The sequence below is a fragment of the Lithobates pipiens genome, unplaced genomic scaffold (assembly GCF_037356315.1).
Source record: "Lithobates pipiens isolate NorthernLeopardFrog02 unplaced genomic scaffold, aLitPip1_a1.2 Scaffold_16, whole genome shotgun sequence".
NCBI lineage: Eukaryota > Metazoa > Chordata > Amphibia > Anura > Ranidae > Lithobates > Lithobates pipiens.
The window spans coordinates 250,641,581-250,661,303 of NW_027507748.1; the positions used below are offsets into that span (position 1 = coordinate 250,641,581).

The window sequence follows — 19,723 nt, forward strand, 5'->3', positions numbered from 1 at the left end:
GTCATTTTTTACTGTTTTCTGGAAAGGTATGCAGGATAGAGTTATGAATATTGGCTCCTGGAACGTTAGAGGGATGGGTACATCAGTTAAAAAAGCAGCGGTGTTTGATGCCCTCGAAAAATGTGATATCGGGTTGGTCTGCTTACAGGAAACGCATCTAACTGAGGACTCCAAGTTGGAGAACTACAGCAGGAAATTTCCCACTCAGTTTCACTCAGTCCACACCTCTTATTCAAGAGAGAGGGTGAGAGTCGGTTATCCAGGTTTATGCAAGAAGGGGGACTATTTGATTTGTGGAGAGTTCGGAATCCGGACCTCCTACAATATTCGTGTTTTTCAAGTTCTTACTCTTCACTCTCAAGAATAGATTTAGTGTTGGGGAACGAAGAAGCTAACCAAGTGGTAAGGGAAATAGTATACCAACCCAGGGGGGTGTCGGATCACTCATTGGTGACGGTATCGGTTAACTTAGAGGAGAGAAGTCCCCCGAAAGTATGGAAACTGAACCCAGTATGGCTTGAGATTATTGGGGATGCAAGCAAAGTACTATCCCAGCTAGAAGAGTTCATAGAGCTCAATAAGGATACCGCTGCAAGTGGAGTAATATGGGACGCATTAAAGGCCTACCTCAGAGGTATCCTTATTCAACAGGTGGCAAAAATTAAGAAAATATCTAGAGAATGGGAGAATACCGTTAAAAGTGAGTTAGTAGGAGCAGAAAGAGAATATATAGTAAATCCCTCCCCAGAGAAACGAAAGGTATGGTTAGATACACAGCAGAAGTATAAAGCAATGATTATCAGGAAAGCTGAGAACAAAAGACTATTCCAGAAACAAGTGGCGTTTGGGGAGGGGGAAAGTGTCGGGAAGATGCTGGCACACCTAGTGAAGACCAACTCCTCGCCATCCATCGTCCCCGCGATCAGAACAGAGAAGGGAGAAATCTCAACTCAGAATTCAGTGATTATAGATACTTTTAGATCATACTATGCAAAACTGTACAGATCGCAGGGGATGAGGGGAGACGAGGAGATGGAAAAGTTTTTTGGAAATATTAAAGTCCCTTCCCTTACCGAGGAGGAGAGAGAGACAATGGAAGCCCCATTAACATTAGAAGAAATTCAATCTGCAGTGACAGCAATGGCTAACCAGAAGTCTCCAGGACCAGACGGTCTTCCATTGGAAACCTATAAATACTATGGGAAAGTACTGCTTCCAGAGTTTCTCAGAGTGTTAAATAGGGTAAAGGAGGAAGGGAGATTGCCTACCTCGATGACGGAGACAACGATAATCGTTCTGCACAAGGAGGGGAAGGATCCGTTGGAAACTAAATCTTACCGACCTATCTCACTTTTGTGCACGGGCGCAAAAATACTAGCTAAGGTACTGGCGGCCAGACTGAATAAAATTATTTCCAGATTAATACATCCTGATCAGACAGGATTTATCCCCGGTAGATCAACTAGCATGAATATTAGAAGACTATACCTTAATTTACAGATACCAACGGAAAACATAGGGAAAAGGGCAATTATGGCTTTGGATGTAGTCAAAGCCTTTGATAGTCTTGAATGGAGATACATCTGGCGAGTTCTGAGAGAATTTGGCTTTGGCTCCTCATTCATTGAATGGATAAAAATCTTATATAATGGTCCTAGTGCTAGAATTAGGGTTAACAACGAGTATTCAGATAAGATATTATTAGAAAGAGGTACAAGACAGGGGTGCCCTTTGTCACCCCTGATCTTTGCCCTTGCAATGGAACCATTAGCCATTGCAATAAGATCTAATGCTGATATGGAAGGCTTTAAAAGAAAAGCGAGGGAAGAAAAGATCGCGCTATACGCCGATGATATTCTCCTCTATCTGGGGGACGTGGAGAAGTCAACCAGGCAGGGGATGAAAGTCCTCGGGGATTTTAGCAGCTTCTTGGGATTAACAATAAATTGGGAAAAATCATCTCTGATGCCTGTAGATACACTGGAGAGTCAAACTATATCGACAATCCCGCAGTTAGAAGTAGTGGAGAAAATAAAATATTTAGGAATATACATACAAAGTGATGCAAAAAGGTATATAAGTGATAATATCGCCCCCTTATTAGTTAAATTTAAAAATAAAATCGAAATCTGGAAGAAACTCCCTCTTTCGGTTGCAGGGAGATGCAATCTTATCAAAATGCTATGGATGCCACAGTTATTGTATCTGTTGCATAATGTGCCGTTATGGATAGATATAAAGTGGTTTAAAAAAATAGAAACACTATTTAGAGAACTCATATGGAGCGGAGGTACCTCAAGAATAGGCCTACAAATTCTGCAATTACCGACAAGGAAAGGAGGAATGGCAGTACCTCACCCAAGAAGCTACTTTTTAGCTGCACAATTGCAACATCTGGGGACGAGCAATGAGTTTAGTGGAGATATAAATAGGAAGTTAATGATTACTGGGACACCTCATAAAACCATAGTAGAGGCCTTGGAGGCAAACTCATTTCCCTATAGAACGCCCACAATAAAACTCGCTCTAAAAGTATGGAAGGCAGTAAAAGCGATAAAGGGTCTAGAAGGGATGACCAAAGAAACTCCATTATGGAATAATCTGAACCTACAGGAAATGGGAATGATAGAGAGGCACAAAGATTGGGAAAGTAGGGGGATTGACAGACTGGCCCAGTTGTATGAAGGAAGTATAATAAAAACATTTAATACACTGAGAATGGAATATGATCTACCAAAACACTCATTTTATAAATATTTACAAATCAGACACGCATTATCGAAACAATTTGGTGCACCGGGGCCAGTGTGGAGCAAATCCCCCATCTATAATAGATTAAAATCTGAAGATAGTGCAAAAGGGTTTATAGCAGAAATGTATCCATATATTTGTGAAGGGAGCATAGAAACTCCAGATAAACTTAAAAGTAAAATAAAATGGGAGGAGGAAGTAGGAACATTCTCAGATGAGCAGTGGATGAGGATACTGGAGGGAGGACACTTGATATCTGTCTCACCAGCCCAGAGAGTGTCACATCTAATGCTGCTACATAGAGCCTATTATACACCGAAGAGGCTATACAGGTTTAGGCGAAGGGAAGATGATGGCTGCCCGAGATGTCAGGCGACAGGGGATCTGATGCACATGTTCTGGAGGTGCCCTAAACTGTTCCGTTACTGGTCAGAAGTTATTGCTGACTTGAATGAAACATTTGGAGTGTCGGTTGATGGGAACCCCAGAATGTGCCTATTGGGCCTGAATGAAGGAAGAGGAGGGCCGGCCTGTATAAATAAAGCAGTAATGAGATGTATGTTCCAGGCAAGGAAGCTAATAGCGCAAAGGTGGCAGGCAAAAAACTCCCCATCGGTAGCGGAGTGGAGACAACTAATAACAGAGACGATCTGGAAGGAAAAAGTAGTATATGTAAGGAGAGGGAATTTTAGGGAATTTAATAAAATGTGGAAACCATGGTTAGACAAGTTGGGTTACACAGTATAAAGAACTGGAGAGAATGACGTTTGGAGGGAAGAAGGAGAGAGAGAATATGTGGTATAGGTGATAAGAAGTTAGTGGTATAGAGAGTAACACGGTCATAGTTTGGGTATGAGGGGCCCACTGCTTCTTCCTGTTATGTACGTGAGGGGGGGGGGGGAGAGGGGGAGGGAAATGTTAATGTGGAAAACGGAGTGTTTAACTGTATAAAGTTTATGAATGGAAAAATTATTATGGAAAATAAATAAAGATTATATAAATTAAAAAAAAAAAAAAAATATGTAGAAGAATACGTATCGGCCTAAACTGAGGGAAACATTTTTTTTAAATATTTATTATAACAAAAAGTAAAAAAATAATGCATTTTTTTCAAAATTGACGCTCTATTTTTGTTTATAGCGCAAAAAATAAAAACCGCAGGGGTGATCAAATACCACCAAAAGAAAGCTCTATTCGTGGGGAAAAAAAAGATGTCAATTTTGTTTGGGAGTCACGGCGCATGACCGCGCGATTGTCAGTTAAAGCGACGCAGTGCCGAATCGCAAAAACTAGTCTGGTCTTTGACCAGCAAAATGGTCCGGGCTGAAGTGGTTAATGAAAACCTGCTCCAGAGCACTCTGGACCTCAGACTGGGGCAAAGGAGTGGCTATGGGACAACTCTGAATGTCCTTGAGTGGCTTAGCCAGAGCCTAAACTTGAACCCAATTGAACATCTCTAGAGAGATCTGAAAATGGCTGTGAACCAATGCTCCCCAACCTGATGGAGCTTGAGAGGTCCTGCAAAGTAGAATCGGATAAACTGCCCAAAAGTAGGTGTGCTAAGCTTCATACTCAAAAAGACTGCCATTTTTTTTATTTTTAATAATTTTGCAAAGTTTTCAAACAAACTTGTTTCATGTTGTCATGGTATGGGGTATGGTTTGTAGAATTTTGAAAAACAAATAAAATAATGGATTTATTCCATTTTGGAACAAGGTTGTAAAAATGTTGTAAAAATGTGGAAAAAGTGAACCGATGTGAATACTTTCGGGATGCACTGTATGATCCCCTTTTCATGTGTTTGCATCTCACCTAAAATTACCCTGTTGGCATACAAAAATTAAAAAAAAAAATAATGTACTCTCTAAAACAAGACATTTTATAAATTGCTTTTCCCCATTTAATGTGGGTAGCACAGTGGTTGCCACTCCTACCTTGCGGAACAATGGTGCTCAGTTTGAATCCAAACCAGGACAATACCTGTGCGGAGTTCTCCATGTATTACCCCTGGGTACTCCAATTTCCTCCAAGACTCTGAAAACATGCTGGTAGTTTAACTGGCTCTTGTGGAATATATGTGTGTGTGTTAGGGACTTTAGATTGAGGGCAGGGACTGGTGAAAAATGTACAATATGTAAAGTGTTGCATACATTGTCAGCGCCATTTAAATATCATACCTGTAATAAATAGATATTTGACACTTTCGGGTATATCAGATAGTGTGTCCGCTCCTGCTGACTCCTCCATCTCGATTGAAACCTGCAGACACAAAGGGGTCTGCGGGAAGAACCACAATGACCAGTAGAGGACACACCATCCAACACACCTAGAAGTACTGAACTGCTGCTGAGCCCAGAGCTCTGAAAGTAGAAAAGATTCTGTTCACCATCCACCATAAAATATCTTCTTTTACAACTTGCCTTGATTTATTTTGTATTTTTTTTTTTTTGTATGCCAACAGTGTATCCGTCAAGGTTTATATTCCCATTTGGCTCATCTAGTAATAAATCCTGTCAGTAAATGAGTACTGGTGAACATACTGCATGTGGTTTTATTCAAATAATGGTACAAGAAGTAAATCCAGCAACCCATAGCAAGCAAGGAGAAGTCAATTAATCAAGGTCAAATGAGCACCAGATAGACTTTGATTGCTTTATAGTATGGGTACTGCACTTTGGTCTTTACTCCCTACAATATTTTACTGAACCCAGATGGAATTGTAAGGGGAATATACAGTTTCCACAATTATAAAGTGTAAACCCTCTCCTGATTTGGGCACAGGATTCTACTTTGTGTTATACAGATAACACAAGAAAGTAGGATCCCGTGATGGAATCAGAAGAGGGTTTACAGTCGTAAAAACAGGTTTTCTTATGGAAAATGTACATTCCCCTTACAATTCCATACATACAATTCCCTTACAAGTATAAAAATGCGGGGGGAAACGAAATACCAAACAGATGCAGAATTATCTGTATAATTCTGCATCTGTTTGGTATTTCGTTCCCCCCCCCCCCCCCCCAGATTTTTATACTTGTAAGGGAATTGTATGTATGGAATTGTAAGGGGAATGTACATTTTCCATAAGAAAACCTGTTTTTACGACTGTAAACCCTCTTCTGATTCCATCACGGGAATTTCATATTTCGTTTTTTTTTCACTTGCCTAGGTAGTTGGAGCATTGATCCGATGTTGCATCTGTCCCCCGCTGCTTCGAAGACCGAGAAGAGAGCGATCAAAGACTGCTGATCACTCAGTTCTCCGTCTTCAGTGAGTAACGACTGGTCAGTTACTGGAGCTCACTGGAATACCGGATGTTGAAGGGGCAAGAGCAGCTGGTTCAGGATCTCAGCGGCTCACTTTACCAGTGGCTCACCAGCTGCTGGTCCAGGCATCTGGGTGAATCTTGACTTTAAAGTTAGGATATTTCCCCTGCTGAGCAATGCTAGCTGACAACAGGCTATAGCCGGCTATCCGCTAAAAAAAAAGGGGGGGCTCCGGAAGTGCAGAACAAACTGCACTGCTGTGATCCTCAGTAGAAGTGCAACCAAGTGGTATGCCGTCCCTTCAGAGTGCATGCGCCATTGACGTCACCGGCTGCTTCCCATGTGAATATCTCCTAAACACCACATGTTTAGGAGATATTCATTGTACCTACAGGGAAGTGTTATCATAGGCTTACCTGTAGGTACAAGTTAAAAAGATAGGTTTACTACAGTTTAAGACTGAATACAAGTCAACCTTACTGGCCAAGTGCAAAGGGCACTATCCTGTGGTAGGCGGTGCACAAGTTTTTTTTTTTTCAACCTCTTAAAACATTTCATACATTTCTTAGGACACGATATTTAAAGGTTTAAATAAAATGCTTACACACAAAAATTGACTAAAATCTTCTATCACTACTCCCGTTGTTAATTTCAACGAGAGAAGGGAAGAAAGAAACCAGAAAAAAAAACTATAGTTATGTCACTCCTCAAAATCTAAGAGGCTAATGCCATAGCCGATATCAAGCATAAAGAGAAAAGGTTGTTCTTCCCCTCTGGGCTCTACCAAGAAAAGAGATGACAAGAAGGGGATAAAGATAGCTACTATAGGCTATAGCGGACAAATAAGAGATTTGGTAGCAAAATCAAATATCCAAAACTAGTTTATTCCTGTTGTACTAAAGGTAGAACTGACCCAGCAAATTTGCTTCACCAAAAATCAAACCTACGTGTCTCTAATAATATCAATAGTCAGCTATTAGTTGTTAAAGGGGGAGCAGCATATTGTTTATGTTGGCTGTTTAGCTATATTTACAGTTTGTATTATTAGGGTAATGTGGTCAAGCTTTTATCTGATTTTGTGTGGTATATGAATTCTCTGAGTTTTCAATAAACAGTTTTGTGTTTTTCACCACCCTACACTGTCCAGACTAGTGACTGGGTGGGCTGCAGGATCTTATACCGTTCTGTTACCAGGCAAGGGAAGCATATACAATGGACATAATCCTCTTGAGTACCAGGGTTTTTCACAGTTACAACTTGCACCTGGTCAGGTTGCACGGCAAGGTTAGCTAAAATCCAGTCTTGGGTCTCATTCATACATCCTACATGACCATGGTGCGGCAAGTATACTGCAAATATCTGCACCCAGGATCTCGGATGTTCCAATTCCTGCTCAGCCTGTACACCTGAGTGACGAGCTGAAACAGCCAAGGCTGTCTGCTGCTGTAAACATGTTTCCTCATGTATCTGCACATCCAGTGGTTACCTGCAGGTAGGGATACATTTTTGCTGCTGGACAAAATCTCTCTGCATCCAGGGTAGGAAATTTGTCTCTAACAGCAGGCAACTACTACTAGATGTGCAGATACATATTAACAGCAGTTGACGGCCTTGGATCTTTTCAGCCCATCACTCTGGTTTACAGACTGAGCAGCTGACAAAAATTGGAACACCTGGGATCTCGGCTGTAGGTATTCATGGTATACTTGCGATTCCCTGGGCATTTAGAACATATGAATGAGATCTAAAGTCTGGTTCACACAGTAAGTTTTCTTTCATTCAAACCAGCAGGGTTATTGAAAAAAAACTGAGGAGCTCAAAAGGAGCTTGTTGTATTAATCATGCGATGTTAGTATAGCGATCTCCCCACTGAGCTATTGTGTTCTGACAGGGGGACCGCCCTAATACTCGTAGCCATTGGCTGATCGGATGTTGGTTAACTGTTGGCTTTCAAGCATGCTCATCCGACAAAAGCAAGTACCAATTATAACTCTTCTGTTAAATTACTATATATCCATAAAGCGTTAAAAGTGGAGTTCTACCCAAAAAGGGAACTTCCACTCATTTGCCCCCCCCCCCTCCGGTGCCACATTTGCCACCTTTCGGGAGGGGGGGGGGGTAGGGGATAGCGGACACCGGCCTTTGACAGGTATCCTTCCCCACTTCTGGGAGGCTGGGCCGCGGCGCATTAAGTCAGCAGCTCGGCTCCCTCCTCCTCCCTCTCCCCACCCCCGGGTCAGTAGGAGAGCAGCGACGCCTCACGCATGCACAGTAGGGACCCTACAAGAAGCCGTAATACTTCACTACCGGGTTCTCTCACTGGCAATGGCAGAGGCAGCAGCATCCAACAGCCGATGGAAACATCAGCTGTGGTGCCAACATCGCTGGACTCCAGGACAGGTAAGTGTTCTATTATTTAAAGTCAGCAGCTGCAGTATGTGTAGATGCTGGCTTTTAATTTTTGCAAGGGTGGGCGGACCTCCGCTTTATAGAAACAAAACAAGTATGGATGCAAGTTAAAAATTTAGCTAAGGAAGGACAGAGCTAGTGTATATTTAACCTCCCTGGCGGTATGATTATTTCAGATTTTAGGTGCTGAATGTGGTACCTTTATTTTGCATGGAAATTTGGCGTTTTATATTGTAGGTCTGTAATTCTTAGAAATAATTCACTTAAATCCGTCCAAACAAGAGTCTAATAAACATCCCGGACATAATACATTTTGAAATACAAAATCATAAATTATAATATTATATAACAAATAATATAATAATAATAAAAATTATTCAATAATGTAATCAAAAACACTGAAATGTGCTGAGCTGCAGAATTGTCATTACTTTTAGTGTTTGATGATGAATTTCCCCACGAATTACTATCGCTCAATTCTGCAAGTGATTCTAATTTATTATCGCTGTTTTCTAGCTGGTCTAAAAACACTTTTGACGTAAACTGACATTTTTTGGTTGCTATGGACAATCTCCAGTTTCCAGGCATAAAGAACAGTATTTATAATATAAAACCGCATGCAGGACACTGGACAGACCACTAGGGACAAAAGGGATGTGTAATTATTTTATACAGTACTGTAATCTGTAAAATTACAGTATACTGTATCTATACTTTTTTTTTACTTTTTAAATTTGGCGCCAAACTCCTTCCCAGTGCGTCACAACTCTCGCAGGGAACGGAGCTCGGCACTGTGACAGATCGAGCGAGACACGGCGGCTTGCTGATCACAGCGGGGAGACATCGCTGGATCCAGGGGACAAGGTAAGTAAACCCCTACATGGATCCTGTGATGGGATTGGGAATACCGCTTATGGTACTGAAATCTCACCCCGAGCCAGACTCAGGATTACCGCCAGGGAGGCTACAAACCTTAGGATGATACAGTACATAAACACGTAGGGGTAGTTTCCACAAGCGTTGCACTTCGAAGAGGATCTGTGTTCAGATTGCTCTTCAGAGAGCATTTGGCCGGCAGTGAGGAGGCGCACTATTGCTTCCTCACCACCTATTTTACTCCCATAAACCCTGCGCTACAGCCACATGCATTGTGTTCTTGCAGGGTGCCCCTAATCAGTTGAATGTGGATAATTTTTTGCTGAAGTGCATTGCAAAGCCTTGTGGCCCGACTCGGCTGTCACGTTTTTACTGCGCCTCCCCCAACATAAGTGTAATTTATGCCTTTGCGTTTAAAAAACTTGATCCAAGGTAAAAAAAAAAAATATATATATATATATTTTTTTTTTACAGCCCTGAATATGCAGTGAGGGAAATATATCAAAACTGGGAGCAGCTAGCTGAGCAAGGTAACCAACAAGCTTCTATTTTTCATGCTCAAAGCTGAAGATAGAAGCTGACTGGTTGCCACGCATAGCTGCTACACGTTTGAGAATTCCCCTCAATGTATATTATTGCTAGTTTGCCACAACCTTGACACTTCCCTTACTTTGCAGCCCATTGTTATTGTTAACTCCTGCTCTATCTCATGGAAAGATTCAACGTATTCCAAACTGTACAAAGATAAAGACTATCTGGAATATAAAAGCCATATAATGTAGAACACGTATAGAAAATAATATATGCTCACCTCTGGGTAGTTCTGTCCAAAGGATTCTAGGGGTTAAAAAAAAATAAAAAAATGAACACAAAATTATACACAAACAGGTTTTTTTGTGTTTGCATGGATTTTGTATAGGTTGCTTGCACACCAATTTTATCTGCTGTCTAAATCCAGCCATCATTTTTTTTTTTGTTTAGCTTTCAATCAATAAGTGGCATACCTGATGTATTCAACACGCAAGGGTCAATTCATTAAAAGGTGGGCCCCCCAGAGCCCACCTCTTTTTTCTTACCTTATCATTTCAGTATTGAGGGTGAGCCCAGCAGCTCCAGCCACTGTCTTGGGTTCTCATTGGATAGATTGATAGCAGCAGGAGCCATTGAAATCCAGTGACATGGGAGTCGGAGGGCTGGGCCGAGTCCTGCGGTCTGTGTCAATAGACGCAGCATCAGGACTCGGGAGCATGCCCGCACGGGTGCGCCCATGGAAACTGGCTCTCTGTGGGGGCATTTAATGAAGAGGAGGGGCCAGAATCACCACCGGGGGACCCCGGAAAAGGAGGACTGGGGCTGCTCTGTGCAAAACCCTTGCAAGGCAAGTATAACAGGTTTGTCATTTAAAAAATGTAAAAAAAATTAAATGAAAAGGAACCTTTACAATCACTATAAGAGTTAAATGCCACATGAATGTTTAAAGGCAAAATAGCTAATTTAACTCATAAATGTGCAATTCACACATCAGATAAATGTTTTATTTTCTGGTATTTAATGTGTGTTTTTGTATGTTATCTTAATGCAGTTTGGGACCTCTGGCTGCACTGTGAAGTGAAACATTTAGCAGGGATTTCCTACCACTGCTAAATGTGACAGTTCAGCTCAGGGCTGCTGGTTGTTAAGGAGCTGGCATTCAGCAGCATCCTAACAACCATGACTCCTCTCTCATTCTCTGCTGACATCAGAATGTAAGCAAAAGAGCCTAATAAAAAACTACATGTCATTCCCCTCCCAATTTATACCAGGCCCTTTGCGTCTAATATAAATTTTTAGGGGGGGCCTCGTGATAAAGAAAAAAAAAATGGGGGATGGATCTACATCGGGACAATTTTTTTTAATAAAGGACTTGTCAAAAACAGTGTGCGTTTTTTAGGTATTACTTTCATTCTTTCCTAAATGACCCCATACTCATTCACATGGGGGGGCAGTATCTGGGGGCTTCCAAATTCTGATAAGTCACCTCCCATAACCACTGTGCAAAGGTTGTGGGGAAGAGGACCTTGTCCTTATCAACATGAGGACAAGGTGCCTTGCCATGGGGCCCTCCATGTCGAGGGCATATGGCCTGATATGGTTTCAGAAAGGGGAGCGCAACGCTAATGCTAATCTACTCGTAGGCTGCATTCACACTTCAGTGTTTTGAATCGACATGCTTCCCGTGATCCCGATATTGCATCGCGATTTATCACGCCAGGCCCGTGCCACATTTTGAGGTGTCATTCAAATGAATGGCATCTCAAATGCGAGTCCCTCTTTCAAATCACAGGCAGATTTCTAGCAAACGCGTGTGAATGACAAATGCCGGGACTCACATTTGAGATGGCATTCATTTGAATGACACCTCAAAATGCGGCACGGGTCTGGCGTGATAAATCGAGCTGCAATATCGGGATCACAGGAAGTATGTCGCCTAAAAGTAGCACATGAACTTTTTTTTTGGGCGACATGCTTCCCACGATGCATGTTCCCGCGATTGCAGCTCGATTTATCTCGGCAGACCAGCGCCCTGATTTGAGGTGCCATTCAAATGAATGGCATCTCAAAGGCAAAGCGAGTTGCGCGATTTGTCATTCATGCATCAGCACTTTCAAATCACAGGCAGATTCGCAGCAAATCTGCCCATGATTCAAAACACTGAAGTGTGAATGCAGCCTTAAAGGAGAAGTACAGCCAGTGCTTGTTTGTTCTGCACTCCTGTGACCCGTTTTCAGCAGAAGGGGGGCCACCGTCACAGAGTCAGTCCAGACCCAGGCAAGATCGCAACAATGAAGTCGGGATCAGCACCTGGCTCAGTGACCCGCTGAGAGCCTCCCTCCACAGTCCAGTGCTTCAGTTAGCGAGGGGGGTGCAGAGCAGAAAACAGTGACTGACAGTCACCAGCTTTATGCTTGGGCAGCCCTAAGAACCAAGCGAGTGTTTAATCACTCGGTTATCAATCTTAGAAGCAATGGGAGACTGGATCGGACCAATGCTGCATCCACCCAAGTATGATTCTGCAAAGAAAAAAGAAACCCCTTCTCTTTAAGCTTAGATTCACACTATTGCGAACACAGACATTGCATGTGATCCGCACCTGCACTGCTGTGCCGATCACATGATAGGTCTGTGCAATGTGAGTTCAGCCATACAGTTGTATGGCTGAACTCGCATAAAAAGGGTGCAGGGACTTTTTTTTTTCCCCGCACTGAAATCTGATTTCATGGCTGTTTGCACCCATGTGATCCGATTCCTGTCTGAATCCACAGTTCGGACTGCGTTCTGTGAACCGTTCTATGGGTGTCATAAAGGGCTGGTTCCCACTGCTGTGATGTGGGAAATTCACTGCGGGTTCCAGCATTGCATGTCTCCTGGCGGCAGTTCACACTACCCTATGTGACCTGCTTGGAGCGTCAGTTAAAAGTTAATGACACCCCTAAATCAGTTTGCATATCGCATTGCAATCTGCAAACTCGGACAGAAATCGGATCTCATGGTGTGAACAACCAAGGCGATCCGATTCTGCTGCGGACCAAAAAAAAGGGTCCTGTATAAGTTTGGGCCAAATACGATGCGAATTCAGCCATACTATGTTTATGGCTGAAATCACATCGCACAGTGATCGCAGGTGGTTTGCACTGCAGTGCGGTACGAAGCACATCCGATCTTAGACATCACAGCAGTGGGAACCCTGCCTAACAATGTATTGACAATGCGCGAACTGCCCGCGGGGGGGCTGCGATGTGGGAACTGTCACTGGTTCCCGTATCCCTATAGTGTGAACTTAGGCTTAAGGTTTCTGATATAATCGTTAGAAGATAAGATGGGGAGAAAAAAAAAGTGTAGCTGCTGCTTCTAAAATTGGCCCTATATTGATTGATATTCTGTTTGCTCAGAGGGGACTGAATGGATTTTGGTCAGTGTCTTATAGTCCCCGCTTAATAGCCAAACGTTTGATCAACTTCTGACGAGGAGATATGTTGGAAATTTTCTAAGCTGCAGCCCTAGACAGTGTACCTGACAGCAGAGATTCGGCAACAAACATTCCAACGTGCAATCGCTTTACACAGAATCCTCCCGGTAGCAGTACACAAACCGTACACAAAATGATCGTCTCCAGGGGCGAATTTATGAAGAGAAATGTTTGTTAGGACTCCGCTACATAATAGCACAGGGCCCCTCTCATCCATTCTTCCTTTCATACATCCCGCTCCTTTCCTCCGACCTCTCCTTACCGAGTAACTCCAAATTCATTGCTCCGGTCCGGCCTTACTTAACGTTATCTTTCAGCCGTACCCCTACACTGGGGCGGCAGGGAAGGTAAAACACAATAAGTCGATTATGAACGGATTGTACGCGAAAGCTGATACGAATCCGGCAACAGCGAAGTCACCAAAATTATTTTACAACAGGCATCTCGAAGGGCAGCCGCGGCCTTCGAAGCGTGCGCAGTTAAATTGCTGTCCGTGCGGTATGCGATACCCACTACTAAGGTTCCGGAGATACACATGCTACAAAACGCTCAAAACAAAACGCCAAATTTCTTTTCTTTTTGGTAGTCACATTTTTAATTGCACGTAGTAGAGTTCTGTAGACATACGCCGAGCAAGACTTGCCATAATGATGGATTATTGGTTTCCTATGCAGTTAGTGGGTTACGGTTTGCTTGCATTCAGAACAGCAAGAAAGACATTAAATTAGGTCAAGTAATATGATGAGATTGATTTACTAAAAGCATAGATACTGTTCTTGCCAGTCCTTAACCACTTCAGCCCCAGACCATTTGGCTGGCCGAAGACTAGGGCACTTTTTGCGATTCGGCACTGCTTCGCTTTGACAATTGCGTGGTCATGCGGCGTGGCTCCCAAACAAAACAGACATAATTTTTTCCCCACAAATAGAGCTTTCTTTTGGTGGTATTTGATCACAGCTGCAGTTTTTATTTTTTGCGCTGTAAACAAAAATAATGCATTTTTTTTTCAAAATTGTTGCTCTATTTTTTACTTTTTGCTATAATAAATATCCCCCAAAAATATATAAAAAAAACAATTTTTTTCCTCAGTTTAGGCCAATAAGTATTCTACATATTTTTGGTAAAAAAAAAAAAAAAAAAATCGCAATAAGCATTTATTGATTGGTTTGCGCAAAAGTTATAGCATCTACAAGATGGGGGATAGTTTTAAGGCATTTTTTTTCACTAGTAATGGTGGCGATCAGCAATTTTTATCGTGACTGCGACATTATGGTGGACACATCAGACAATTTTGACACATTTTTCATACCATTCAAATTTATACAGCGATCAGTGCGATTAAAATTGCATTGATTACTGTGTAAATGTGACTGGCAGTGAAGGGCTTAACACTAGGTGGTGCCGTAGGGGTTAAGTGTGTCCTAGGGAGTTATTCTAACTGTGGAGGGAGGGGCTATGTGTGACACATCACTGATCACCGCTCCCAATTACAGACAGTACGGGGAGATGTTTGTGTACATTAGCATTTCCCCATTCTTCCTCTCCGTGAGATGATCACAGGTATCCCCGCAGACATAGAGTCTGCAGGACCCGCAATCTTACGGATGGAGCTCGTGGTGGGAGCGCACACGATGGCACGGCGGCAAATTCAAAGGGAATGTACAAGTACGCCCATTTGCACAGCCATGCCATTCTGTCGACATGCATCGTCGTGCGCCGGTCCAGAACTGGTTAAAGCAGAGCTTCACTCAAAAGGGGAAGCTCTGCTTGTTTGCACCCTCTCTTCTGCCACATTTAGCACTTTGGGGGGGATAGAGGGTACCTGGTTTTGACAAGCGAACTGAGACAGAAAATCAGTCCTCCTTCCTTCCACTGCAGTCTTCTGGAATATATCACAGGTCTCAATAGACTATGGGGCCGTTCAAAAGGTACGGTGCAGCTCACCCATGCGCAGTAGGAAACTGTTCTCTTTATTAGAGATAAAGACACAGAAGCTGATTGAAGAATCGGTTCAGATGAGGACATCACATGATCCCTAGATAGGCAAGTGTCCTTATATCAAAAGTCAGCAGCTACAGTAGTTGCAGCCCCTGACTTTTAACTTTTTTTGGTAGAGCCTGGAGCTCTTCTTTAATGGCTGTATTAGGCCTTATTCACACAAATAATTAGGGCTGTTCTATAATTTTTTTTTTTTTTTTTTTTTTATTAGCCTGAATCTCTTGTGATTAGGTTTAGCTGCTGCCACTCTGCCTGTGAAAATGATTGGCAGGACGACAGCGGCCAATGCTGTCTTTGAGTAAACGCATATGTTGCAGACACATGCTGTTAGGGACGAATGATTGTCGCTGGATGCAAAAAAAAATTCATCAGCCATCTCTAAGGGCAAGGTAACTACTGCATGTGCATTTACCCACACATAGCAATGGGCACTGTCACCAACAGCTCCTCTTATGCCGCGTACACACGATCGGAATTCTCATCGGAAAAAGCTCTGATGGTTTTCCAGACGGAATTTGGCTCAAGCTATCTTGCCTACACACGGTCACATCAAATTCCGATCGTTTATAACGCGGGACGTACAACACGTACAACGTGACTAGAAAAAGGAAGTTCAATAGCCAGTAGCCAATAGCTTCTGTCTCATAGTTGAATCTGAGCATGCGTGATTTTTGGCATGTCGGAATTGCATACACACGATCGGAATTACCCATAGAAAGTTTTTCCGTCAGGAAAATTGAGAACATGCTATAAATTTTTGGCTGGCGGAAATTCAAACAGCTAAATTCCGATGGAGCATACACACATTTTCAGATGAAAAGCTCTCATCTGTCTTTTTCTGGCCGGAATTCCGATCGTGTGCACGTGGCATTAGTGTGTCATTGTTTGTATAGGCAGAGTGTATGCCAGTGCTTACATACGTCTGTGACAACAGCCACAAGAATCAGCCACTTCTTGCCACTGGAATTCTCTGCATGACCCTATTCTCTCTTGTAAAGGAGGCCTCGGTCTTCATTTTTCAGGTAACAACATTTTCAGGAAGTCCAGACTGTTGATCTAATCAGAAGTGCAGTGTGTTTGTCACTTCCCATAAGCCAAAGTGAAAAACACAAACAATATTATCTTTCCTCTAGAACTGCTAATACCCCATGTAATGCAGATGAAGACACATTTTAATTCCATAGGAGTAAATAGGTGCTTCCTGTGTATTTCCACCTACACAACTCAACCCCTCACCCCACCAGGTAGCACATGGCAGAGCTGCTGTTCTGTGACAGGGGAAAGGAGAAAAATGAGAAAAATCTGCCCCAAGGATTGTGCAGACAAGGAATAAGACCAGTAGAGAAGTAAAAAAACAAGTATGAAAAATATTACAAAATTTTATTATACAAACATATTACACATAAAAAGACAGAAAATGTGGTTATGCTATAACATATATACAGCTGACATCTGAATCATACAAAAGGTCTCACTGTAAGAGGCCAAGGTCAATCATATGAATTTCAGGAAACCCAACATGTTTCAGAATAAATTGATGTATTGCTTCTTCAGGGGTAATTAGGGGTAGGCTGTATTATCTAGCATAAGAACAGATAAGTGAAATTAATTAAGGTATTGTGTATAAACATAATATTGGGAAAAAGGCAACATGGCGAACACTAAAAGGTCATTTGAATAAAATCTGAAAGTACTCACAGGCAAGTTGACCATACAAGTATATAAGCATATTAGGGACCACTTTCAAGCAAGATCCGTGTTACCCCACGATCCCAGCATCCATATTCATACCAAGCCATATTTAGGGTAGTTTAGGATCTATTTGCTTCATCTAATTGCAATGCAAAGCAAGGAAAATAAGTAGGTGTTTGCCACAAGTAACGATGGAGAAAGGGGAGGAAGGGAAGGGAGAGGGGACAGGGAGAAAGTGGGGAGATGATGCAGGGTGTGAAGTTGATAGCAAAGGAGCCCACAAGGATCGGATAATGCCACAAGGAGATCCCCTAAACATAAAGAGAGTATATAACATAAATGTGTGGGGAGGAGGTTAAGGAGTAACTCCCAAAATGTATAAACTATCAGAGTAAATACATAACGATGGGACACTCCTAATGTATAGGCTCCCAGGGTATATGTGTAATCATGGAGGTAAAACTAAATGTAAAAATAAGCCACAGGTAGATTGGACAACACTAAATGGGTTTATATGTTCGAGTCAGGCTAGGTAAAAAACGGATAGTCAAAGACTATGGGGCTGATTTACTAAGATGAATGCGCTGTGCCGGTTCATACCTCAATTTGTGCACCAGATAAATTATGTAGTGAGTGTATGAACCGGCGTACGCATAAGCACAACAGATGATAATATGCCGGCGCACGCGATAATAGTATCTCATTCATAATAGCGCACGCCGTATCATTAACAGTCCATTCACACAGGGGCAACCCAACTTCCAGCGTGACTTTAGGAGGCAACTTGGACATGATTTGAGTGTGAATCAAAAAAACAGCATGGGTTCCCCTCCAAGGAGCATACCAGGCCCTTCAGGTCTGGCATGGATTTTAAGGTGAACCCCGGGCCAGGAAAAAAAAAAAAAAAGCGTGGGGGGTCCCCCTCAAAATCCATACCAGACCCTTATCTGAGCACGCAACCTGGCAGGCCGCAGGAAAAGAGGGGGGGACAAGAGAGCACCCCCCCTGAACCGTACCAGGCCACATGCCCTCAACATTGGGAAGGTGCTTTGGGGTCCCCCCCCAAAGCACCTTGTCCCCATGTTGATGAGGACAAGGGCCTCATCCCCCACAACCACTGGCCAGGGTCTGCGGGCAGTGGGCTTATCGGAATCTGGAAACCCCCTTTAACAAGGGGACCCCCAGATCCCGGCCTCCCCCCCCCCCCGTGTGAAATGGTAAGTGGCAAAAGTGTTAAAAATTACAAGAGCCAGTTTTTGACAATTCCTTTATTAAAGTCTTCTTCTTTCCATCTTCTTTCTTCTGGTCTTCTTCCTTCTTTCATCCTTCGGGTTTCTTCCTCCATCTTCTTCTTCCTCCGATCCTCTGCTTCTTGCTCCAGTGTTCTCGTCTGGCATCTTCCTCCATGGCGTCTCTTCTTCCTCGTTTTGTTCTCGGGCCGCTCCGCACAATGGGAGGCTCCCATTGTGTGCGCTTCTCTTCTTCTGACAGTTCTTATATAATGGAGGGCGGGGCCACCCGGTGACCAAGCCCCCTCTGATGCACGGTAGCGTTATATAAATGTCAGAAGAAGAGAAGCGTCACACAAGGGAGCCTCCCATTGCGCGGAGTGGCCCGAGAACGAAGAGGAGACGCCATGGAGGAAGATGCCAGACGAGAACACCAGAGCAAGAAGAAGAGGATCAGAGGAAGAAGAAGATGGAGGAAGAAACCGAAGGATGAAGGAAAGAAGACCCGAAGAAAGAAGATGAAAGAAGAAGACTTTAATAAAGGAATTGTCAAAAACTGTCTCTTGTAATTTTTAACACTTTTGTCACTTTTTTGGTGAAATAGTAGGGGTACCCCCTTACCATTTCACACAGGGGGGAGGCCGGGATCTGGGGGTCCAATTGTTAAAGGGGGCTTCCAGATTCCGATAAGCCCCCTGCACGCAGACCCCCACAACCACCAGCCAGGGTTGTGGGGATGAGGCCCTTGTCCTCATCAACATGAGGACAACGTGCTTTGGGGGGGACCCCAAAGCATCCTCCCAATGTTGAGGGCATGTGGCATGGTACGGTTTAGGAGGGGGGCACTCACTCGTCCCCCCCTCTTTTCCTGCGGCCTGCCAAGTTGTGTGCTCGGATAAGGGTCTGGTATGGATTTTGAGGGCCATTTTTCTTTTTGGCGCGGGGTTTTCCCTTAAAATCCATGCCAGACCTGAAGTGCCTGGTATTGATTTTGAGGGGGACCCCCACGCCATTTTTTTTTTGGCGCGGGGTTACCCTTAATACCTGAAGGGCCTGGTATGGAATTTCCCCACGCATTTTTTATAATTTTTTTTCTTCTTAACCACTTTTTGCGATTCGGCACTGCGTCGCTTTAACTGACAATTGCGCGGTCGTGCAACGTGTCTCCCAAACAAAATTGACGTCCTTTTTTTCCCACAAATAGAGCTTTCTTTTGGTGGTATTCGATCACCCCTGCGTTTATTTTTTGCGCTATAAACAAAAATAGAGAGTCAATTTTGAAAAAAAACGCATTATTTTTTACTTTTTGTTATAATAAATATCCCCCAAAAATATATCAAAAAACTTTTCTTTTCCCTCATTCTAGGCCGATACGTATTCTTCTACATATTTTGGTTAAAAAAAAATCACAATAAGCTTTTATTGATTGGTTTGCACAAAAGTTATAGCGTTTACAAAATAGGGGATAGTTTTATGGCGTTTTTATGAACTTTTTT

At 42.9% G+C, this 19,723-nt stretch overlaps 1 protein-coding gene across 4 annotated transcripts in view; it reads right to left on the reverse strand.

Moving 5' to 3' along the window:
* The window catches only part of RBBP5 (RB binding protein 5, histone lysine methyltransferase complex subunit), a 148,569-nt gene extending 134,801 nt beyond the window's left edge, over window positions 1–13,768 (reverse strand). For 2 of the 4 annotated variants that reach the window (XM_077481290.1, XM_077481287.1), the window contains exons 1-2: window positions 13,353–13,395; window positions 10,114–10,139 (exon numbers count right to left, since the gene is read on the reverse strand). In XM_077481290.1, coding sequence (XP_077337416.1) covers window positions 10,114–10,139; window positions 13,353–13,380 — 54 coding nt within the window. In that variant the 5' untranslated portion in view covers window positions 13,381–13,395. Of the gene's footprint in view, window positions 1–10,113; window positions 10,140–13,352; window positions 13,396–13,436; window positions 13,460–13,570 lie in introns of those variants that run through there. The other 2 variants (XM_077481288.1, XM_077481289.1) reach the window with 2 other exon arrangements.
* Between the last annotated feature and the right edge of the window lie 5,955 nt (window positions 13,769–19,723).